Raw genomic sequence first — 25,912 nt, 5'->3', positions numbered from 1 at the left:
GAGCTGTGATGAAGAACATGGAGTTCAAGAGTCTGCACGTGGACCCTGAAATAAGTTGTCTGCTGCCACCGTGGGTGAAGGAAAGCTGTCTCAACCATCAGCTAAAAAAAAACACAGTCTTCACAAGCTAAATGGTTCTCCCGTTGACTGCAGTAAAACCTTCTAACATGGTCGCAGTTTTTGTGTCCAATTACTGCTCCACATGTCTCCGATTGAGGGATTTCTCATCTCCTTTGCTTCCAAAGAGAAACTTGGTTTGCAGCCATGTGAGCTAGAAACAGTTAAACACACAAAATTATCTGCTTTTTTCCGACTTCGACCGATTCTTGTTTTCTTCAGGGCAGATCAAATCCTCCACATGAACACTCTACAAGAAAAAGTGCTTCCTGGTTTGACTGATCACATCTCAGCAGAACGCACATATCACACAAGCTATCAATACCAAAAGCCTGACTGGGAAGTCTAACTCAACTTGACAAACCCCAGACTCATGACTCACCGTGGATCTGCTTTCTGTCGTTAGACAAACGCGCAGCAGTAACAAAAATAACCTGATTAGCTCACAATCTCACACTAGCCTGCAGTAAAAGCCTGCTGCTCTCTGTGGAACCGACTGTGGACAAAAGAAGCGCTGGAAGCTGCTTGAATGCAAAGGAGAAACATTTTAATTGCTACGATAGAGCACCAATAAAATACACTGTAAAGACAGCGCAGCTAAAAACGGCTTATTATGCAGTCTGCAATAATGACGCGCTGTTTTCAAGTGAGCAACACACTCTTCTCCTTTGAGCTCTTCCTCAGGCGGATCCTGTCTGACAAATAGCAGAAAACAAGAAGATGTATTTTTCCTCATTGCAGCGAAGAAAAAGGTGAATTCCAGCGTTTGTCTCAATGGGAAGAGGCCTTATATAACACCTGCTTTGCACATCTTTGTCTACAGGGACGTAAAACTGTGTCGCAGCAACACGGAGAGGATGCAAAATAAACTGGAAGCTGCAAAATAACAACAAAGCTCGACTGAAAACTATTTTCAGAGGATATTTCTGCAAAGTGAACTTTGTCATTGTGGTGGATAATCTGGAACTGAATGACGGAGTATTTTACTCCATGATCAAAATGATAAAAGTCAGACCAAAAGCAACAAAAACGAGACAAAATATTATAAAACTGAGACTCAAAATGACAAAAATGAGACAAACGATATGAAACAAAACAAAAAGAGACAAAAAATTGGACAAAGAAGTTACAAAGCGACAAAAAATTGGACACAAACGAGACAAAACATTACCAAAAAAAGGAAGAAAATGACAAAAAAAGAGACAAAAGGAAACACAAAGGGACAAAAACGAGAAACAAACAAAACGACCAAAACTTGAGACAAACGACAAAAATCAGACAAAAAACAACAAATACAGACAAAATATGACAAAAATGAGACAAACGACAAGGAAAAATCCAAAAAAGAGACTAAAAATTTGACAAAAAAGTTAGAAAGAGACAAATATTTGGACACAAACAAGACAAAAAAAGTAACAAAACGGCAAAAAAATTGACAAGAAAACACAGGTGAGACGAAAAGGAAACACAAAACGACAAAAACATCAGACAAATGACAGAAGTCAGGCAAATAAAGACAAAAAAGAAGCGAAAACAAGACATTAAATATTAAAAAAAGAAACAAAATGACAAAAATATGACAAACAATATAAAACAAAACAAAAGAGACAAAAATTTGGACAAAGAAGTTACAAAGCGACAAAAATTGGACACAAATGAGACAAAACATTACCAAAAAAAGGAAGAAAATGACAAAAAAAGAGACAAAAAGGAAACACAAAGCGACAAAAACCAGAAACAAAACGACCAAAACATTAGATAAACGACAAAGATTTGGACAAAAAGAGACAAAAAATGAACAAAACGGCAAAAAAATAGACAAAAAACACAAAAGGGTCAAAAAGGAAACACAAAACAACAAAAACAACACACAAAACAATGAATAAAGCAAAAAACAAAATTACAAAATTAAGACAAAAACAAGTGAAACAAAAAGGAAAGACAAAATAACAAAAATGTCAGACAAATGTCGGACAAAAAAACACAAAAAAGAAGCAGAAACAAGACAAAACGAGAAAAAAATTACAAAAAAGGAACAAAATGACAAAAACAAAACACAAGAGAGAAGAAAAAGGAAACACAAAATGACGAAAATGAAAAACAAAATGACCAAAACATGAGACAACAAAAACAAGAAAAAATATTACAAAAATGAGACAAATGACACGAACAAAAACAAAAAGAGACAAAAAACTGGACAAAGAAGTTACAAAGCGACCAAAAATTGGACAGAAACGATACAAAAAATGACAAAAAAGGAATATAATGACAAAAAACTGGACAAAGAAGTTACAAAGCGACCAAAAATTGGACAGAAACGAGACAAAAAACGACAAAAAAAGGAATATAATGACAAAAACTGGACAAAGAAGTTACAAAGCGACCAAAAATTGGACAGAAACGAGACAAAAAACGACAAAAAAGGAATAAAATGACAAAAACTGGACAAAGAAGTTACAAAGCAGCAAAAAATTGGACAGAAACGAGACAAAAAAATGACAAAAAAGGAATAAAATCACAAAAACTGGACAAAAGTTACAAAGCGACCAAAAATTGGACAGAAGAGACAAAAAGGAAACCCAAAACGACCAAAAACATGAGACAAACATCAAAAGTCAGACAAAAAACAACACAAACAAGTCAAAATATGACAAAAACGAGACAGAAAATGACAAATGAACAACGAACAATCTAGTACTTTATGATCCAAACAATTTGTCATGTTCTCCAAATTACTTGTAAAGTTCATGTCACTGTTTGAATCCTGGTCTAACTCCAGGAGCAGACTCACTCGTGTCATTTACTTAGCTTACACCTTCATGTTCCCTTTTTTTTTTTTAGCACAATGGTGCATTTTTACAGCACAGCCTCTCAGTCTTCACATCTCTGCACTTTGGCCTCTCTCTCTCTCGCTCGCCTTTCATCTCATCTCTGTGTTTCTTGCTCCAGCTACAAAGACTGCCTTCTGGCTAATAAAATTTGACAAGCATAGCTAACCTTTTTTCTCCACAGGTCAGCCTGTAGCGCAGCTCTAATCAAATGTGACGCTCATCACGGTGCACACCTGCCATTGAAGGCCTAATGAAAATGTCCGACAGTAAATTAGGGAGACAGCGCTGGAAGTTCACCGTTGAGGGCTTTGACAGGAAGTAGCAAACACAATGCAGACGCACCTCTAACTATACTTCAGAAACATCTTGATGAGGATCTATAACACCTTCTTCCAGTATAATGAACACATTTTATCTGCAGCATCATTAAAACCAAGTGATGTAAAAGATGAGAGAGATGCTGTTCCCCTGGAAACTATAAAAAAGTAGCCTGCTTTTGTCTCGCTTGTGTTTTTTTTGTCATTTTGTTTGACTTTTGTCTCATTTTTGTCAATTTATATCTCATTTTTGTAATTTTTTGTTTTATTTTTGCTTCTTTTGTTTGACTTTTGTCATTTGTCTCAGTTTTGTCATTTTGTGTCACATTTTTGTAATTTTTTGTTTTATTTTTGCTTCTTTTATTTGACTTTTGTCATTTGTCTCATTTTTGTCACTTTGTGTCTCATTTTTGTCATGCTTTGTTTTATTTTTGCTTCTTTTGTTTGACTTTTGTCATTTGTCTCAGTTTTGTCACTTTGTGTCTCATTTTTGTAATGTTTTGTTTTATTTTTGCTTCTTTTGTTTGACTTTTGTCATTTGTCTCAGTTTTGTCATTTTCTGCTTCCTTTTTGTCTCCCTTGTGTTTTTTTGTGTAGTTTTTGCTGTTTAATTCCTCTTTTTGTCATTTTTTTGTCTTGTTTATGTCCAATTTTTTGTCGCTTTGTAACGTTTTGGTCAAATTTTTGTCTCTTTGTTTCGTGTCATTTGTCTCATTTTTGTTGTTTTGTTTCTCATTATTGCCGCTTTGTGTTTCCTTTTTGCCTGTCGTGTTTTTTTGTCATTTTTTTCCATTTTTTGGTAGTTTTTTTGTCTCGTTTGAGTCCAATTTTTTCCGCTTGTAATTTCTTTGTCCATTTTTTTGTCTCTTTTTGTTTTGTTTTATATTGTTTGTCTCATTTTTTGTCATTTTGTGTCTCGTTTTTGTCAAATTTTGTCTTGATTTTGCTTCTTTTTTGTCTTTGACTTCTATCATTTGTCTCATGTTTTTGTTTTTTGTGTTTCCTTCTTGTCTCACTTGTTTTTGTTGTCAATTTTTTATTGCCACTGGGCTCTTTTTTTGTAATTTTTTGTCTCGTTTGTATCCAATTTTCTGTCGCTTTGTAACTTCTTCATCCAATTTTTAGCCTCTTCTTGTTTTGTTTCATATCGTTTATCTCATTTCTTTCATTTTGTGTCTTATTTTTGTAATATTTTGTCTGGTTTTTATTATCTTTTTTGTTTTACTTTTGTCAATTGTCTTATGTTTTTGTCGTTTTGTGTTTCCTTTATGTTTCACTTCTTTTTTTGTCTATTTTTTGCCGCTTCATGCCTATTTTTTGTCATTTTGTGTCTCATTTGTGTCCAATTTTTTGTCGCGTTATCATTTTTTGTCAAATTTTTAGTCACTTGTGGTTTTGATTTGTGTCATTTGTCTCATTTTTTTTTGTCATTTTGTGTCTCCTTTTTGTCAGATTTTGCTTCTTTTTTTGTCTTTGTCTCACTCCCATCATTTGTCTCATGTTTTTGTTTTTTGTGTTTCCTTCTTGTCTCACTTGTGTTTTTTCTCAATCTTTTATTGCCATTTTGTTCTTTTTTGTCATGTTTTGTCTCGTGTGTGTCCATTTTTTGTCGCGCTTTGTCACTTTTTTGTCAAATTTTTAGTCACTTTTTGCTTTGCTTTGTGTCATTTGTCTCATTTTTTGTCATTTTGCTCTTGTCTTTGTAATACTTTGTCTCGTTTGTTGTCTATCATTTTGATCGTAAAGTAAAACACTTTATTGCTCAGCTCCAGATATCTGTGACTAAATGTTTGGTGCTTTTGTAGAAACCGCTTTGTGTTAAAACTGGAGGCTTGTTTGTGCTTCAACTTACAGATTTACACACAGTAAAGGACACCTCAGGATTTTCCTCCACTCACCGGACCACACACAGAACTGTTGCTAGGCAACGCCGGGCTTCCTCACAGCAATATTACATGTGGGCGGCGGTGTGTTCGTCTATTTCTGACCATGTGTGTGTTTATATAAGTGTGTCTTTGTCAATGAAAGGCACAGAGGTTCCAACCTCAAGGCCGGCCGCATGTGTTTTAACAGATGCAGAGACTTTGTGAATGAGTTCCCTCCTTCAAGCCGCAGGTGGTGGAAGCTGCCAATGAGGGCACGAGTGTGTCTGTCAGTGTTCCTGCTTTTCCATTTTAGGGGAAAATCTCATACATTTCAGCTCGGGGCTTAATTTTGAAGGCTTCTCAGAAAACATGACCATACAACAAACATAAACAAATCTATCTTTTTTGGAGGCCAACTGAATTACGATGAACATGCGCAGTCTGACCGTCCTCCAACAGCATTATTAGACGCTTATTTGTGTCTTTCTTCAGAGACACAGCCTCACATGCAGAGCTAACAAGCCAAAGAAGGCTCCCCATCCATCAGCCTAATGTTTAAGACTATCTAATATACATTATGAGCAAAAACAGGGGAGGGACAACGGATAAGTGACACGCCGAGTGCGAGAGAGAGAGAGAGAAAGTGAGGGAGAAAGAGAAAACAGGCTGGTAATGAAGTACCCACCACTAGTGGATGAGAGCTAAAGTGGTCTAACAGATCTGTCAGCCTGCTAGACTGTGGCTAATTATCCCTCCTCCTCTTTTGTCTGCATCCTCTCCTCTGTCACTTCTTCTCTCTTGAATTTACTCTGCCCAACACATTCCCCCCCCTCCTCAGTCTTGGCTCTGTCTTTCTTCCCTCCTTCCCTACACTCTTCTCCTGCTTTCTCTTGTCTCGCTCTCCCTCCGTCTGTCGCTTCTTTCCATTCCCATCTGTCTCCTCTCCATGTCCAACCCTCTCTCTCTCTCTCTCTGTATCCTCTTTTTTTATTATTTCTGGATCAGATTGGGTGTCTGGGGCTTAGTTTTTGATTTGCAAGTCAATAGTAATTTCTGTCAGAGAGTTTAAGTTGAGGGAAGTTTTAATGTGGCCCGTGTTATTTCATATGGGAAATGATAAATTTGCATTAGAATCCTCCCTAGATTTCCTCCTTTTTTCTGTCTCACATACAAAAGTAGCTGCAAGTTAAAGCTAGAAAAACTTCAGCAGCGATAATATAAGTAATATGGAGGGAATGAGAACATTCTGCAGGAATTAACCCTTCAGTGGAAGAAAAATAAGCTGCTCCGACACCCAAACGTTCTACTAAACGACGATGTGAAGGCTGTTCTGAAATGAATCAGGGTGAAGTGAGCATATGTTTACTAACCTGGGCTGAAAAAGAAGAACCTCACAGGAGGAAAACAGCAGACAGTAGGGGAAACCAGAGCTAATTAAATGAACTGACACATTATTAAAATTGAATAATGATGATAATACAGCAACATTTTCACAGCATAAAGCATTAGACACCTACACTGGAAAAAAAGCAAGAACAAAAAACTTATTTCAAAGAACTTGAAATAAGTGAAAAATCTGCCAACAGAACAAGTGAAAAATGACTTTTGAATTTTTGAAATAAGATCTGATATTTAGAATATTGAGATCTTAAAATTAGCTGGAAAACTTATTTTAAGCTATAATTTACCAGGATTGTCAAGCTTAGGTGTCTTAATTCTCCTGTTGTCTTCATTTATGGCACCAGAAAATATTTTTTTCTCGTCTGAAAAAAATCCAGAAATTCAGGAAAAAAAAAAAAAAAAAATCCCCAAATTTATAAAAATTTGCAAAATCTTCAGGAAGAAAATTCCTTAAAAGTTTCCCTTAAAAATTTCATTTTTTTCCCCAAAATCCCCAAATTTGACAAGAAATAAACATTTAAAGAATTTTAAAAAATCTAAAAATTGCAAATATTTTCAAAAAATTAATACAAATCTTCCAAAAAATTTTAAAAATCCTAAAAACGTCTAAAGTGACTCCATATATATCAGCAAAAGTTCTAATATTTTCTTTAAGAACATTGGGGGGAAAAATCTATCAAAATCCAGCAAACTTTGATTGGTTGATTTTTTAGGAATGTTCTTAAAGAAACTTGTTTTTTAACATTTCTTTTTTTTTCCACCAAAAAATATTGCAAAATTTCCCCAAAAAGTTTAAAAATGTGGAAGTTTTCACCGTGAAAATATGTATTTTTTTTCCACATTTTTAAACTTTAAAACAGGTGAATTTGACCCGCAGGACGACAGGAGGGTTGAAATAAGATATCAAGATATTTAAGAAGCGTTGTCTTAAAACAAGTCCCTCCATCTGCTGAAATGTCCCTTATTCAGTGAATTTATCTTAAATGAAGTGGGATGAGACATTTTGACTAAAAATAAGACAAACAGACTTGGTAAGATTTGGAGTTTTTGCAGTGTAACTCCTGCTGTTTGCCTTTTTAGAGGCATTTTGTCTTCAGTTTCACATATATTACGATGTAGAGATGACTGCTACTGTGATTAAAGATTAACCTTTAGTCAGGTTCAAGCACATGTGAGCATGAACGTGCCTTAGAACACTCAGTCCCCTCTGCACATTGCTGTAGGTCAGGAATTTAGTGGAAATTAGGTTATGATTGGGACATTAATTTGAAGGTTATGTGGAAAAAACAAGCTGGGTTTAAATCCAACAGTGACTGAGGTTACACTGTGATTCTGAGCTTCTCATACAGAGCGAGCAAGTCGGTTTTTATCAGCAAACATAATGTTCCCGACTGGACAGGAGAGTTATTCGACCTTCAACCAGCTGAGAGCACAAAGCATTAAATATTAAACACAATGGCTTTATGACGACGTGTTATCATTCTTTTTGTCTCCAAAACGGGATGATTAAATCCTTCATAGGTCATTTCATCGTTCATACAGCAGGAGGCCTGAGAAAAAGCTAACTTTATATTAAAAAAGGGGCTGAGCAGCAAACTGGATGCTTTCAGAGATGTTTTACTGATGCTCCTGGATCCAGTATATATTTCTGAGTGTCGGCAGGGTTGTGGGGAAGAAAATGAGACGCAAACGCCGACAAAACTGCTAGCAAAAACTTAAAAAGAAGGAAAAACCTCCTCCATGTTCTATGTTTGCCAGCAAAAGTGACCCCTAACAAACTTTTTGGAGCTAAAACATCTACAAACGATTAATTCCACTGCTGTGTATCTGATGGAAAACTTTAATTATCGCCAAGAAGTGATTCCAATTAGGTTTTTTAAAGATTTTAAACATTTACAAAGGTCAAAACTATAGCAAACATAACAGAGGAGCGCCATGAATCATGCATGCCACTGCTGTGTGTGTGTGTGTGTGTGTGTGTGTGTGTGTGTGTGTGTGTGTGTGTGTGTGTGTGTGTGTGTGTGTGTGTGTGTGTGTGTGTGTGTGTGCATATGCAGCATGAGGGTATTACCGCAGCGTAAGGATGCATTCATGTTTTATGCATTTTCTGGCTTGGCAGATCATGAATGTAAATACGTGGAAACACTCTCTCACTCATGCCAGTCGAGCCGCGGTCAGCGACCTTGTGTGCGCACACCGACGCACAAAACTTTGTGTATCTACACGGAAAGAGAGGCGCAAATGCTGCACGGCACATCTCAAACACACGTATTATAATAGCATTGAGCTTAAATCAAGAGAGAAGCAGTGGGAAGAGTCCTTGTAAGCAGAGGAACATAAATAATCCACCCATCTACAGTCTCTCACCTGTCTGCCTGGGCTTGGTTCTGCAGAGCAGGCGGGGGTCTGGACTTGTTGACCTTGGCGTAGAGCCCATCCAGTTCTTCGGAGGACGCTCGAGGCGGGTTAGGACCCCCGATGGGTGCCGAAGGGGAGGGCGTGCGACTGATGAACGACTGGGGAGACGGCGGCTGGCGGAAGTTGTTGATGCGGGCGTAGTTGGGGTCGCCGTCGTCGTCCTCCACGTCCGGGAAGGAAGCCGGGTCGGGAGTGACGTGGCCGGAGTGGATTTCAGCGTAACGTGGGTCATAGCTGTCAGAGAGGACAGGACTCAGTACAAAGACAGGAGGTCCTCCATTTATGTCACAGTTCCTACAGATGGATGTAAGTCAGACCTCTGGTGAAAATGTAAACAAAGTTGTTACGTGCATCCCGATATTGATCAGTTCTTCTTAAAAGTCATGAGTACCGATGACTTTCATGCATGTATGAGTCATGTTACAAGAAGATAACAGAATATGTTGCACTGCTTTTACAACCTGATCTAATAACGCTGACCTTAGTCGGTGTTTCTTCCTGTTCCGAGCGTTTTATTAAATCTAATTTCACTTCATGGTGTTTTGCCCTTCAGGCAGAATTATCAAAGTACTTCTATTTTGAAAAAGCCTTTCTTTGTTGACAGTTGTCACTTCCTGTTTGCTATCTGATGTTTAGCTGTGCACACGTTGGTGCTTTTCTGGATGCACGGCTCTCTACTCTGTAAACGCCACAGATTCAACGTCATTAACATGTCAAGTGATTCACTTCATTTTTGGACTTATCGGTTCAGTTAAAAGGATTTATTTACATGTATTTATGTTGTTTTATTCTGTTTTTGTTGCAGTTTTCACTTGTTTGTAAAGTGTATCAAGAGCCACAGTAAAGAAGTCAAGTTTGCTACGACTCCCGATTCATTTTGCCAGCATGAGTTTAACTAGTTGGACAGCTGCAGCTTTTTACCATCACCACTTACTTTGCCATCTGAAGAGTCTGAGTTATGCTTGGGAGCCATAATGAAGGGCAAAAAGTTAGCGAGTGTAGCACAATCCAGGTGAATGTAAACAAAGTCATCTTATAGCTCTGTGTGACGAGGTATTCGTCTGCTCTGCTCATCAACTAGTTCCACATAACCAGTTCCGATGAACGCTGTAAGTCGAGGACGCCGTAAAGCGAGGACCCCTCTACATGCATTCTTCACCTCAGAATGAGCTTCATTGTAGTCTTGAATGTGTGACAGACAGCTGCTCTGCACATTGAACTGAGCGGTTGTTTTGGAGGACGAGGCGGGTGCACGGAGCTGCATCAGGATGATTCACAACTTGTCAGGCAAGATGTCAATCATAGCGCTGCACCGCCGTGACAAATGCTTTTCTATGAACTTTCTCACTCTCTCAGCACTTTCCAGTGTTGTAAACCTGTCTTGAACGACACTCTGAGCTATGAAAAGGCAGCACAGAGACTTTTTCCGTAAATCATACCCATCTCTGCTGTCAGGGATCCTGTCCAGCTCCTCTTCACTCAGGGCCTCCAGTTTGTTTTTTGATGTTTTTGCTGCGTCTTTGCTCTTGTCTTCTTTCTTCTTTCCAAACCTGGACAACAAAAAGACCCACATATAAGAGTGTGATGTTTAAACCACCTACATGATTCTCTGATCAGGGTTATTCTGCTTCGTCACTAACCCCCTCCTAACACACAGGGTTGCATAGACCTAAAAAATGTGAACTTCAGAAACAGACAGCAGGAAAGCGTAGACAGATTTTCTCAGCTGGTGCTGTCACTGTCACTCCTGTTCAGGCAGTGAGTAGTTCAGGCTGTAACATGTCTTTAACCCTCTGAGCCCAAGGCAGTTTCTGGGCTTTTTTTTGTCTCTATTCCTTTTTGTACTCACTGTGGGCTCATTTTTAGCTGTAATGTCTGGAAATATCCCACTATGGAAGCAAAATGAACTCAAAAATGTATTTTGTGCAGTATGGCAATGTTACAGGGCAATTAATCACAAAAAATGAAGCCGAATTTGAAATGTAAAAAACCCTGAATCAATCAAGCTCCTTCAGATTTACTGGAGAAAACAGAGGCTCCACATTTAACAGACATTTTATTATTTACATTTTTAAAACCTCTAAAAACGTGTTTCCCACACTGCTCTGCACATCATCTCTAGACTAGACGAGACTGCATCTTCCAATAACTTGCTCGTCTGTATGTTGTTTTTAACCTCTTCTTCATTTATTTTATTGATGAAATGTTTAATTTTGCTCTCAGTCCTCCTAATTTGTTTCCCTACTTGGATCCTATCTGCTTTGTGTAAACATAACTTGCAGTATCTGAATATTTAGGAATTTTGTTTCAATAAAAAAAACTCAAAACATCTCCAAAAAAAATAAGGCAACATTTTGCTAAAATGATCAAAATTTTGATAGAATGACAAACTGTTCAAAATGACTAACAATGTGCCCCAAAATTACTTCAAATGTGTCCAAAAATATTAGAAATGTTTCCAAAACAATGCAATTTGTTGCTTAAATGACAAACATTTAGGTAACATGACAACATTTTTGAAAATTGACTCGAAAACAATTGTTGCTGCAAGAGTAAAACCTGTTGATGGCAGTTTGAGAAGAGCTCCAAAATGACTCTAACTTGTATGAAATGGCTCAAAAATGTCCTCCAAATTACTTGAAATGTGTCCGAAAAGACTACAAATGTCTCCAAAACAATGTAAAATTTTGCTAAAATGATCAAAATTTTGATAAAATGACAAACTGTTCAAAATGACTAACAATGTGCCCCAAAATTACTTCAAATGTGTCCAAAAAGATTCAAAATGTTTCCAAAATAATGCAATTTGTTGCTAAAATGACGAAAACTTAGGTAACATGACAACATTTTTGAAAAATGACTCGAAAACAACCGTTGCTCCAAGAGTAAAACCTGTTGATGGCAGTTTGAGAAGAGCTCCAAAATGACTCTAACTTGTATGAAATGGCTCAAAAATGTCCTCCAAATTACTTGAAATGTGTCCGAAAAGACTACAAATGTCTCCAAAACAATGTAAAATTTTGCTAAAATGATCAAAATTTTGATAAAATGACAAACTGTTCAAAATGACTAACAATGTGCCCCAAAATTACTTCAAATGTGTCCAAAAAGATTCAAAATGTTTCCAAAATAATGCAATTTGTTGCTAAAATGACGAAAACTTAGGTAACATGACAACATTTTTGAAAATTGACTCGAAAACAATTGTTGCTGCAAGAGTAAAACCTGTTGATGGCAGTTTGAGAAGAGCTCCAAAATGACTCTAACTTGTATGAAATGGCTCAAAAATGTCCTCCAAATTACTTGAAATGTGTCCGAAAAGACTACAAATGTCTCCAAAACAATGTAAAATTTTGCTAAAATGATCAAAATTTTGATAAAATGACAAACTGTTCAAAATGACTAACAATGTGCCCCAAAATTACTTCAAATGTGTCCAAAAAGATTCAAAATGTTTCCAAAATAATGCAATTTGTTGCTAAAATGACGAAAACTTAGGTAACATGACAACATTTTTGAAAAATGACTCGAAAACAACCGTTGCTCCAAGAGTAAAACCTGTTGATGGCAGTTTGAGAAGAGCTCCAAAATGACTCTAACTTGTATGAAATGGCTCAAAAATGTCCTCCAAATTACTTGAAATGTGTCCGAAAAGACTACAAATGTCTCCAAAACAATGTAAAATTTTGCTAAAATGATCAAAATTTTGATAAAATGACAAACTGTTCAAAATGACTAACAATGTGCCCCAAAATTACTTCAAATGTGTCCAAAAAGATTCAAAATGTTTCCAAAATAATGCAATTTGTTGCTAAAATGACGAAAACTTAGGTAACATGACAACATTTTTGAAAATTGACTCGAAAACAATTGTTGCTGCAAGAGTAAAACCTGTTGATGGCAGTTTGAGAAGAGCTCCAAAATGACTCTAACTTGTATGAAATGGCTCAAAAATGTCCTCCAAATTACTTGAAATGTGTCCGAAAAGACTACAAATGTCTCCAAAACAATGTAAAATTTTGCTAAAATGATCAAAATTTTGATAAAATGACAAACTGTTCAAAATGACTAACAATGTGCCCCAAAATTACTTCAAATGTGTCCAAAAAGATTCAAAATGTTTCCAAAATAATGCAATTTGTTGCTAAAATGACGAAAACTTAGGTAACATGACAACATTTTTGAAAAATGACTCGAAAACAACCGTTGCTCCAAGAGTAAAACCTGTTGATGGCAGTTTGAGAAGAGCTCCAAAATGACTCTAACTTGTATGAAATGGCTCAAAAATGTCCTCCAAATTACTTGAAATGTGTCCGAAAAGACTACAAATGTCTCCAAAACAATGTAAAATTTTGCTAAAATGATCAAAATTTTGATAAAATGACAAACTGTTCAAAATGACTAACAATGTGCCCCAAAATTACTTCAAATGTGTCCAAAAAGATTCAAAATGTTTCCAAAATAATGCAATTTGTTGCTAAAATGACGAAAACTTAGGTAACATGACAACATTTTTGAAAAATGACTCGAAAACAACCGTTGCTCCAAGAGTAAAACCTGTTGATGGCAGTTTGAGAAGAGCTCCAAAATGACTCTAACTTGTATGAAATGGCTCAAAAATGTCCTCCAAATTACTTGAAATGTGTCCGAAAAGACTCCAAATGTCTCCAAAATAATGTAAAATTTTGCTAAAATGACAAAAATTTTGCGGAATGACTCAAAAACTGTTGCTGGAAGAGTAAAACCTGTTGACGGCAGACTGAGAAGACCTCCAAAACGACTGAAAAATGTCCCCCAAATTGCTTGAAATGTGTCCAAAAAGACTCAAAATGTCTCTAGAATAATGTGAAGTTTTGTGGCATCACTAATGGATTCTTAGTAGAAGTCTACTTTTCCCTATGAAATTAACCAAGTAGTTTCAGCCTCTAAACCAAAAGTAGTAGCTTTGATTTCTAAACCAAACAGCGAGTGATGACGAGCCTTAAGTCAGAACAAAAAACAAAACTAAGTGGAGAAGTAATGGTCTGACATGGGACATGAAAATGAACATCTCGGCGAAAATACGATGCGTTAGGCCCTCATCAGCTGCTAATCCACCTTCTGAGTCTGTTTCAGAATGAAATAAAATGCGATTTGAAGACTCATTGTGTATCATCATCTGAGCTTCTCCTTGCGTTTCCATGCGTTGATGAAAATGGCTCTCTAACCGACACAACAAGCAAACACCACACATTCCCCACCTTGCGTCAGACTCCCAAATGTTGACACACTCCGCCACCGCTAGACAAACTCATTCTAAAGCCTGTGCGTTCATTAGCGGCTGTGCCTGGAAAAAGACTGCTTAATGATAGATACGGTTATAATGTCACAGCAGGCGCTGACGATCCTCAGCGTGAGCGTCTGTGCGCGTTTGTGGGCACATGAGAAAAGGGCTAGAGCAGCCATGTAGCATATGGAGCATGAATATTTTACCATTTTGCTCAATAAAGTAGCTGTTACACCGCCGTGTGTTATGCTTCCCTTATCAACTTTGCCATTACGACCGCCATCATCATTATCATTCCGCGGCGCTTAGCCTCTCATTGTGCAGGCAAAAATACACTCGTCACCTCTGTTCGCGCTATAATGAAGCTCTACTTCACACTTTCAAGAAATTAACCGAGCCTCTTCCGCTAAATATTTCATATTCCTCAATCTCCCCTTCGCATCAACTTTCTCGCCATGCCCGCCAACCCTCTCATCTCCTTCCTCACTCAACCTCGCCTCCATCTCTCTCTCTCTCTCGCCTCCTCCGTCTCACCCACTTCTCTTTTTCCTCTCGCCCTCTCCTTCCCTCTGAGCTCCTGCTGAGCCAATCTAATGTCTGTGTTTATCTCATTAACAGCGAGGCACTTCTCATTACTGCTGCAGGCAGATACGTGGCCTGAATGGCAACCCGCCGGCCTGACCGAGTGGAAACCTGGACAGGGATGCTACACCGGCCTGGCATCACCCCGCAAACCAATTAGCTCTGTTCTAAGCTAATCTGCTCGCTTCACTTATACATGTGTGGGTGATGTTTGCCAACAGCAGGTTGATGTGGATTCACATTGTTTCGGTGTGAAGAGTAGCAGCGAAGACAGACCAGATACTGGTACCATCTCAGGTGACCAAACATAAGTGGTGCTAAAATGTACGGTGGGTTAATAGAAGTGCATCAGGATGTGATTGGGTTTCCACACTGGCAGCTTTATCATTTATTAGTGAAACATTCACCGTAACCACGTTAGTGCACAATTCATTTAAATCTCACCGTATGCAAAGATCACATGTAATATGTGTCAATAATTAAAAATAACTGTTTGGGAAAGGGGAATATATTCTAATAATTAAACATCAGACCCAAATGAACGCATTCTTCTTTGTCTGCATTTTCTTTTCATGCTTATTTGTCTTTGTCATTTTGTGTCTTGTTATTTCGTGTCTCATTTTTGTCATTTTGTGTGTCGTTCTTGTCATTATGTGTATTGGTTTTCATTTTGTGTCTTGTTTTGGTCATTTTGTGCCTTGTTTTTGTTTTGTCTAGCTTTTCATTTTGTGTCTTGTTTTTGTCATTTTGCATTTCATTTTTGTCATTTTGTGTCTTGTTTTTGTCATTTTACGTCTCGTTTTTGGCATTTTGTGTCTTGTTTTTGTCATTTTACGTCTCGTTTTTGGCATTTTGTGTCGTGCTTTTGTCATTTTGTGTCTTATTTTGGTCAGTTTGTGTTGTGTTTTTGACATTGTGTCGTGTTTTGTCATTTTGTGTCGTGCTTTTGTCATTTTGTGTCTTGTTTTGTCATTTTGTGTCTTGTTTTGTCATTTTGTGTTGTGTTTTTGACATTTTGTGTCGTGTTTTTGTCATTTTGTGTCTTGTTTTGTCATTTTGTGTCGTGCTTTTGTCATTTTGTGTCGTGCTTTTGTCATTTTGTGTCTTATTTTGGTCATTTTGTGCCTTGTTTTGTCATTTTGTGTCTTGTTTTGTTATTTTGTGTTGTGTTTTTGACATTTTGTGTCTCATTTTTGTCATTTTGTGTCTAATTTTTGTCATTTTGTGCCTTGTATTTGTCATTTTGTGTCTTGCTTTTGTCATTTTGTGCCTTGTTTTTGTCATTTTGTGTCTCAATTGTGTCATTTTGTTGTATTCAGCTGTGAGTTTGCAAGGCCTATCATATGAAAATGCAAACTCGAGACATATATCAAGTTAAAAATACCAAAAAGAATTGGTCACCTCGAGTGGTACCGATACTGGAAACTTTGGGTCCGGGCCCATGGACTAAGAGACGTGACCAATCAAGTTATCTTCCTTTAATATGATCACTATACAGGAAATCTCTGACATGCTTTGAGACTTACTTTAAGCTCCTACACATTCATGGTGTTCTCATGTATAGACTGATTGACACGTCTTGTCACTCACTTGTTAGCTCTGTAGCATCATTCTCGAGGGCAGCACACACCCTCTCTGTGTGATGCAAATCCAAACACCCACAAACCCGTCTCTGACGCCAGGCAACAACAGCAGCAGGGTGCGCTACGTTCTATCACCGAACACAAGAACATGTCAGCCTCTCTTTCCAAGATCCCCTCCGGTGGAAATCAATCTTTTTACCTTGTCAGCGTGTTGTCAACACACTGTCAACGTGTCCATGTGGTGTTTTTTATATGCTTGGAGACTTATCATGAGCAAAGTAAGCCGCCAAGAGTGCACCATCTCAAAAACACCAAACCTACAAAACCAATCCTACCAACGTGCGAGGGTGTGGCTGAATTATTCCAATACAACTTTGCCGTTGGGTAGTGTTTGAGCAAGGAAAGGATCTTGTGTGGAGATAGAAGCAGGGACTTTGAACATCTGCACATTCTAGAGGAAGAAATGGTGTTCAGTTGTGTCTAAGCCATTTTTAGACTAATGTTATACTTTCTACATGTGTGACAAAGCTATGCTAGAGTCAGCTAGGGTCTGCACGATTGAAATTTAGTCATCTCCCAAGACTGTAGACATCTGCAAAGCTCCTCCATGGATGTCCACATGTAGCCCAAATGGTGTGCCTGCACAGCGACAGCACCCCAGAGAGTTGTGCGACTAAAAAGTAGTACAGCAACGACTCTGCACATCAGCATGAGAGTATACAGGAGGTCCTCGGTTTACGACGTCCTTGACTTACGTCGCTTCGCCACTACTTCGGAACTGATCACGGGCCGGTCCTTGATTTAACGTACGCTGTTTCGTCGTTAAGTTGGACGTGCTGTAGTGGAAGTAGTTGTTCATAATGGGTTGTGAAAAAAGATAATTCCTTAAATGTGAACATTTTTAGAATTTACTTTTTTTGCACTAAAGCAATGAGTTGTGGTTATTTGTAGGTTATCCAAAGTAGTTTAAATCAATCACTGGACTTTAAGAAAGTTCCTTGAAGACGTTTCACCTCTCATCCAAAAGGCTTCTTCAGTTCTGGTGGTGGTTGGTGTTGCCTCAGCTTTTAAACCTCTGTGAGGTGTGTCCGGGGCTATTTTTCCAACGACCGATACCAAGACTCGTCTGACTACTCAACGATGGTCATTGTGAGCATCGGTGGGGGTCGTTGAAATGCACAGATGTCACTGAGCCCTCGTGTGCTAATGGTGGTCATTAGCATGAGTCTGCTGAGTAGTTCTTTTGGGGAGTTTTGAAAGGACCTGATTGTAAATTGGAGAAAGATGATGTGGCAGACCACCCCCCGTTCAGAGATGGCTTCTCTACCTTGACATGGATGGCTTCTTTCACTCCTGTCTCAAACCATCTGTCCTCCCTGTCCAAAATCTGAACATTGGTGTCCTGAAACGAGTGTCCTTCTTCCTTAAGGTGAAGGAAGACTGCTGAATCCTGTCCTGAGGAACTGGCTCTCCTGTGTTGAGCCATGCACTTTTTAAGTGACTGTTTGGTTTCCCCTATGTAGAGATCTGAGCATTCCTCGCTGCATTTAACTGCAGACACCAGGTTGCCCTTCTGGCTGTGTGGCGTGGGGTCTTTTGGGTGTCTGAGGCAACACCAACCACCACCAGAACTGAAGAAGCCTCTTGGATGAGAGGTGAAATGTCTTCAAGGAACTTTCTTAAAGTCCAGTGGATTGACTTAAGATACTTTAGATAACCATAACCTGGATGAATGAGAACCTACACAGAAATCATTATTTGTAGGTTATTATGCTGTGATTTTACTGGTCCGGCCCACTGGAGATCAAATTGGATTGAATGTGGCCCTGAACTAGAATGAGTTTGACACCAATGAGCTAGATTAAGCACAAAACCTGTGTAGATGTGGAGCACCGACAGGGCCAAGCTCAGATCACCCCGATACATCATCAGGGGTTAATTTCTGAGACCTGACAAATGTCACAGGCGACATAATACAACCGTTTCCACAGGCTTCTTGTTCTTCTAACTACGACTGGTGAACTGAGCTTGATGTGTAAAATCTGTGGAGTGAACCTTTAAGCAAAACTGGCATCCACTCCAGCTTCACTCTGATCTTTGAGCCGTTTTCCGAAGGTAAAAATCTGTCATCTTATTTTTATTTTCCTTGCTGACGCTAAGCCCTCGCTGCTGTAATGTCCCCCCCCCCCCCCCCCCCCCCCCCCCACTTCCTCGAGATCACTTGCCACAGAAAAAAAGTGTGGGCGGTGCCGCTGCATCCTTTTTATTCCTGCTGATTTTTTTCTTTTCTTTTTTTTTCTTTTCTTGGAACTATTTAGATTTTCTCAGCACTCCCACATTACGCCGGAGCCAAAAGCAGACTAGCAATTACCTCAGTGATAACCGTACAGAAATCAGTATTGTCGGAAACCAAATATCAGCACTATTCATCTTCTATGCATCAATAGACATATAATTATATTACACATAAATATATGATAATCCAAAATCCCAGGTTTATCTGGCTGAGCTGCCGAGGAGATTCACCCCGCCTCCACACACACACACACACACACACACACACACACACACACACACACACACACACACACACACACACACACACACACACACACACACACACACACACACACACACACACACACAGAGAGCGCCTTAATCAACATTCTGAGGGGGCAGAGGTCCACAGTTGGACCCATCATTATATCTGCATTAATTAGGAAAAGCTTCTTTTTCTCACTGCATTGTCTGAGAAGAGATGGAAAGGAAAAAGAAGGGAGGGCGGTGGTACAGAATGGAAGGTGGGACTCCCAATTAGAGACGTGTACCTGCCATGAGAGAGGTGGCTATCCCCCACTCTCCCATTACCTTATCCCCCCTTTTCATCACCAAAACTCCCATCTTTTCTGCCATCTGAGAGGAACCGTTTGTTAGAAAATTCCTCTTCTCTCTCTCTCCCTGTGTGTATTTTTTCATTACTCGCTTGCTATTATTTGTTTTATTTATTAATGCTCCTTCTTCTTAGGACATTTTTTGTGCCTCTGTCACTCAGAAATCTGACAGTTAATTTCCTGCCGAGACCGACGCTGGATAAAAATGCACAAATGCGCCGCTACACACAAGCACACCTAGAAAAACAACCGCATAAACAAAAGGAACTCAACCAACACGCGGTAATCTTGGAATAAAATAGATTGCTCGCAGGTGAGCGGCGACACACACATCGTAACTCTGTAGGGAACTGCAAACAGTCTCGTGGAACGGGACATCTCATTAACTTTAACATTATCTACCTACACAACCACTCCATCAAACTCTCATTACGGGGAGGTGGGGGGTCTGGGTGAGTCAGGCTGCTCTGGTGTCCCATTTAATACACTCCCCACTGTCACACAAGCGACTGGGAACCATTATTAGTGTGTCGTTGTCATCATTAGCCCGCCGCTCCCGCCATGGCCCCGGCGTCCCCCCTTGGAGAGGAGACGACGTTGATCTGTTCAGTCACCCGTGAAGGACTCTGCTAGCATACATTAGCAATATAGCATTCACATCTTTTCTTTTATAACGGCTAACATCCTTTTCTTATGGATAGTTAAAGTACAAAGGCCACAAATAATCGTGTTTCAGGTATTTCTACAGTTATGACGGGAAGGTTTGTGGGAATTTCTTAGAAAACGGCACCTCTCCATCAAACCTCATGTTCTTAAAAACTCCTCAATGTGGCCTAACGACTGCATTCTCTTTAACAACCAACAGGGGGCGACTCATCTGGTGGCAGAAAGAAGTCCAATTTCATAGAAGCTTATGAGAAAACGACCCTATTTCTAACTTTCTTTATTATCTCAGTAAAAATGTTCGAATCCTAACAGTGAAATGGAATCATCTGGTAAAATTCTAACACAGAAGACTCGGTCAGAAAGTCCAAATGAAGCTACAAATATTTGACATCTAGGATTCTTAAATGTCGTTGAACTAAAACGAGGACAGATTCAGCAACTGCACGGAATATTTCTCGCCCCAAACGCTTTCAGAAATACTTTTTGCTCAAGCGTTTGTGTAAAAAAAGAGAAAGTTTGCGACCGAGCCGCCATGCATCTTCTTCGTGGCTTGCAAACAAACTTAAGGCCCAGTAGCGCCACCTACTGGGCTGGAGTGTTCATCGGTGTTTTCGGTGAACTGGGGAACTGAGAAAGGTGCGACTAAATACGCCATTTTTTTTAAGCATTACGACTTCAATCACTTCTTAAAGAGTCATCGGCTTCTCTTCTCTTTCTCATTCTCTTACATTTCCTGTGGTAAATCCTGAGTCACAGACGATGACTGCTACACGAAATCAACAGCTCGATTTGGGCAAAAGCAGTCACCAGGAACTCGGCCGGTGGGCAACCGGACTGACTGTAATTACTGCAGCTACTGTCATCCTCATTACTGCAGGAGAAAGGAGGGGGAGGTGTGCATGCGCCCACTTAGCCGTGCTCTAATGAGGCTCTATATGTAACACTGAGATCACAGCTAGCCTGTGTGCTGATGTCACCAACCTGACCTGTGCAATTAGCCCCGAGGAAGGCAGGAAAGGCCAGAAGGAGCAGCACAACAGGCTCCATCAGACAAACTATTACGCAGAATTTTCTTAACAACCGTGTCAAATTTAACCCTCGTGTCGTCCTACGGGTCAAAACTGACCCGTTTTAAAGGTTGAAAATGTGGGAAAAAAAGCCAAATTTCCAGAGTGAAACTTCTGATGTCCACATTTTCAACATTTTTGGGAAATTTTTGAACATTTCTTTTGGTGGAGACAAAGAAATGTTAAAAATGTTTTGTAAGAAATTCACTGAATTTTGGTTGATTTTTTTTGTGAATGCTCTTAAAGAAAATATCAGAACTCTTACTGATATATAGGTAATCACTTTAGATATTTTTTGGATTTTTTCTGGAAGATTTTTACTCATTTTTTGAAAATATTTAGTTTTGTTTTTGTTGTTTTTTCTATTATTGTCTGGCTTTTGTCGTTTGTTTCATGTTTTCATTGTTTTGCGTGTCATTTCCGTATTTTGTGTCTCATTTTCGTCATTTTTTCCCTCATTTTTGTAGTATTTTTTCTTGTTTTTTGTCCATTATTGTCTGACTTTTGTCATTTGTCTCATGTTTTCATTGCTTTGTCTCATTTTTGTCATTTTGTGTGTCATTTCTGTGTTTTATGTCTCATTTTTCTTGTTTTGTGTCTCAGTTTTGTAAGTTTTTGTTCTCTTTTTGTTGTTTTTTGTCTATTATTGTCTGACTTAAAAATGTTTCGTAAGAAATTCACTGAATTTTGGTTGATTTTTTTGTGAATGCTCTTAAAGAAAATATCAGAAATTTTACTGATATATATGTCATCATTTTAGATATTTTTAGGATTTTTTCTGGAAGATTTTTCCTCATTTTTTGAAAATATTGAGAATTTTCCTGCCAAATTTGGAGGATTAAAAAAAAAAACTTTTAAGGGAAACTTTCAAGGAATTACTGGAGTTTTCTTCCTGAAGGTTTTGCAAATTTTCTGAAATTTGGGTAATTTTTTTTTGCTTAATTTTTTTTCCGAATAAGGAAACAATATTTTTAGGTGACCGTAAATGAGGACAGCAGGAGGGTTAAACCACAAGCTCAGGTGTAGCACTGCCCTCCCTGGCTCTTAAACAGGGAAATGTAATAAAAAGTGTCAGCTTAGCTTTCAGGGAGGGCTGGTGATGGTCACACGCATGCACTAAATAATAAGATATTTGGCTGCAAGACTAAAATACGCATTAATCTCATAAAGTGTTGACACCCCTTCCATGGAGTTAAACAATGAGAATAAATGCAGACACAAAAAAAAACAAAAAAAAAACACAAGCTCTGAAACTGCCCTCTCTGCAGACTAGACAACTGTCTTTTCTGTATAAATCTTTCAATAAATCATCTCTCCACTTCCGTTCTCAGCATTAGCGGCTCTTTGTTCTCTGCAATTGTGACAATAACTCCGACGGTGAGCAGTTGTGTGTAGTCTTAATAAGCTTTCCTATCTGGTGCAACAGGGAGTCAGTGGGTGGTTGGTTATCGCCAGGCATAATGAGGGATGTGAGAACGCTGTCTGCAGGCGCCGTGGGTGTGTGCGCGTCTGCATGGAGGAACTCGTGTTTTCAGGAGGACGACAACGGTCTAATTGACGCGTGTGTACGTGTGCATTATGTGTGCGAGCTCGCACGCCAGCAGACTTGATGAAACCCGTGAACACCTCGCCATACGGTGTTTGAGGTGAGACGCAAACACACACAAGCTGAAGCTCCACGCCACACACACAGGCTCATACCTGCCATAAAGGTGCTGTCTGCTGAGAAAAAAGCAAGGTGGAAACTAAACCGAACACTAGAAAGAGAAGAGGAAAGGGAAATAGCCCGCTTATATAATAATGACCTTTATTTCTAAAGCTATTTTCTGCAAATGAAAACTTACAGGTAAGGAAAAACAACAAACCCATTCAAATAAATGAGTCACATCAGGTATAAACAAGTTAAATCAAGATAAAATATCTACACAAAGATAAATAAATTCAGCTATTTTGCAAAGACTTCAAACTCCATACAGTCTCATATGGACTAAAAGGTCAAATATATTAGAAGCCGGGCAATAGGGATCCTTAAAAGTCACTGGTGAGATTATTAATGAAGGAATGAATAATAGATTACATACAATGGAAATCATTCTTTGTCATATTAATAGAACAAACCAAAGGGTTTAACTGTGAGCAGTACTTTAGTGCACAGTAGAATCACACGGCACAAAACATTCAGTCACAGCTATCTGGAACTGAATGATGCAGTGTTTTACTTAATGATCAAAATGACAAAAATCAGACAAAAATCAATAAAAACGAGACAAAATACTACAAAAACGAGGCACAAATTGACAAAAGCGAGAAACAAAATGACAAAAAATGAGACAAATGACATGAAACAAGACAAAAAAGAGACAAAAAGTTAGAACAAAAAAGTCAGAAAGCGACAAAAAAATGAACCAATGACAAAATTTAGACAAAAAAATCAGAAACAAAATGACAAAAAACAGAACTAAAGGACACAAGAACGAGACAGAAAATGACAAAAGTGAGAAACAATATGAGAAAAAATGAGACAAATGACATGAAACAAGACAAAAAATTGAAACAAAAGAGTCAGAAAGTGACAAAAAAATTAACAAAGGACAAAAGTTAGACAAAAAAAATCACAAAAATCAGAAACAAAACGACAAAAAATAGAACTAACAACACAAGTGAGACAAACCCCCCACAAAACAACAAAAATGATACACAAAATATTGAATAAAGCAAAACTTAAAATGACAAAAATAAGACAAAAAACACGAGCGGCACAAAAAGGAAACACAAAATGACAAAATCAGACAAAAATCAATAAAAACGACACAAAATATTACAAGAACGAGACACAAAATGACAAAAGTGAGAAACACAATGACAAAAAATGAGACAAATGACATGAAACAAGACAAAAACTTGGAACAAAAGAGTCAGAAAGTGACAAAAAAATTAACAAACGACAAAAGTTAGACAAAAAAAAATCACAAAAATCAGAAACAAAACGACAAAAAATAGAACTAACAACACAAGTGAGACAAAACCCCCCACAAAACAACAAAAATGATACACAAAATATTGAATAAAGCAAAACTTAAAGTGACAAAAAATAAGACAAATGACATGAAACAAAACAAAAAAGAGACAAAAAGTTAGAAAAAAAGAGTCAGAAAGCGACAAAAAAATGAACCGATGACAAAACTTAGACAAAAAAATCCCAAAAATCAGAAACAAAACGAGAAAAAATAGAACTAACAACACAAGCGAGACAAAAAGGAAACACAAAATGACAAAAAAGAATGAAATGCTGATGTTTGACAGCCCTGTCCCACATTTTCTCATATAGTAGTAATACATTCACAACCATCACATGCTGGCAAAAACAGCCCATTTCGTATTCCTAATTGTATCGTCTGGACCGGATAATGTTCACGTCAGACAACAATTAAGGCAGGAGGCGATAATAAGCATGTAAGATGCTCTCTTTACTTCCTTTTCAAATGTTTCAGTGGTGATAAAAAAACAAGCCTTTAGGTGTGATGCTCAAAATGTAAGTTACCATTGAACACAACACAGATTTTCTTGCAACAGGCTTGATACACTCTTTGGAGGAAGATCGCTCAGAGCAAGTGAGAAAAACTGGCTAAATATCCTGTTTGCCTTGGAGAATGAATGAGAGAGAAGTATAAAGAAACAGAGTGGATGAAAGAGAAAAGAAAGCAGGAAAAAAGAACGAGTAAGTAAGAAAGAAGAGGGGAATTAAGTGAGCAAAGCAGGAAAAGTGAGAGCCGGCTAAACAGGCGATCTGCCTCGGAGAATAAACGAGAAACAAAACGGGGAACAAAGATGGGGGAAAAGTGAGAGATGGATGGGTGAGCCAAAGCTCCCGTGAAAGTGTAGCTCAGCTGGGGAGGAGTAAGGAGCTTAGGAATATATAGAAGGAATGCTGCTGCGTTCAGAGGCACGGGGAGAACAGCTAATCAGCCAAGCAGAAATGTTATCGCAGTAATTAGATTGCTCTGGATGTATTTGGAGAACAGCATCTCAGAGGAGTTTGCAGAAAAAGAAAGAAAGAAAAGAGGGAGACAGATACGGAGAGAAGAATCAACCGAGAGGCAGACGGGGGGGAGGAAATGGGAGACACTGGAAGAGAGAGGGAGGGAGATTAACACTACAGGCAGCGGTGATGTAACACCTTCTTCTCCTGTCCCGGCGACGCGGCGCTGAGACAAGTCGGAAAATATTCCAGGCCCGAAATAGCCGGAATAACATTCGCGGCAGAAAATAGACAACAAGCGCTCTTTAAAATTGGTGTGGTTTCCTTGTGGAAGTGGGGATCGGGCTACAAGTGGACCGTCACCCAACAACAAGGTCACGCCGGGCCACAGGAAGCCAATCCCAGGCTTTTCTGGGTCTCATTTTTGTCATTTTGTGTATCATTTTTGTTATTTTATTTCTCATTTTTGTGATATGTTCTCTTGTTTTTGTTGTTTTTTGTCTATTATTGTCTGACTTTTGTCATTTGTCTCATGTTTTTGTTGCTTTGTGTCTCATTTTTGTCATTTTGTCTCTCATTTTTTGTAATATTTTCTCTTGTTTTTGTTGTTTTTTGTCTATTATTGTTTGACTTTTGTCATTTGTCTCATGTTTTGTTGTTTTGTGTCTCATTTTTGTCATTTTGTGTGTCATTTCCATGTTTTGTCATATTTTTGTCATTTTTTCCCCCTCATTTTTGGAGTATTTTGTCTTGTTTTTGTCTTTTATTGTCTGACCTTTGTCATTTGTCTCATTTTTGTTGTTCTGTGTCGCATTTTTGTCATTTTGTGTGTTATTTTCATTGTTTTATGTGTCATTTTTGTCATTTTTTCTCTCATTTTTGTAATATTTAGTCTTGTTTTTGTTGGTGTTTGTCGATTATTGTCTGGC

General features: G+C 38.4%; 1 protein-coding gene across 1 annotated transcript in view; it reads right to left on the bottom strand.

Moving 5' to 3' along the window:
- Positions 1 to 25,912, bottom strand: part of pard3ba (par-3 family cell polarity regulator beta a) — a 261,589-nt gene that overhangs the window by 71,507 nt on the left and 164,170 nt on the right. Inside the window, 2 exon segments of the mRNA XM_051942372.1 lie at positions 8,899 to 9,183; positions 10,389 to 10,499. Coding sequence (XP_051798332.1) covers positions 8,899 to 9,183; positions 10,389 to 10,499 — 396 coding nt within the window.

Source organism: Acanthochromis polyacanthus, chromosome 22 (genome assembly GCF_021347895.1).
Source record: "Acanthochromis polyacanthus isolate Apoly-LR-REF ecotype Palm Island chromosome 22, KAUST_Apoly_ChrSc, whole genome shotgun sequence".
NCBI lineage: Eukaryota > Metazoa > Chordata > Actinopteri > Pomacentridae > Acanthochromis > Acanthochromis polyacanthus.
Note: the sequence above shows the minus strand (reverse complement) of the source record. Positions and strands in the feature narration are given on the sequence as shown.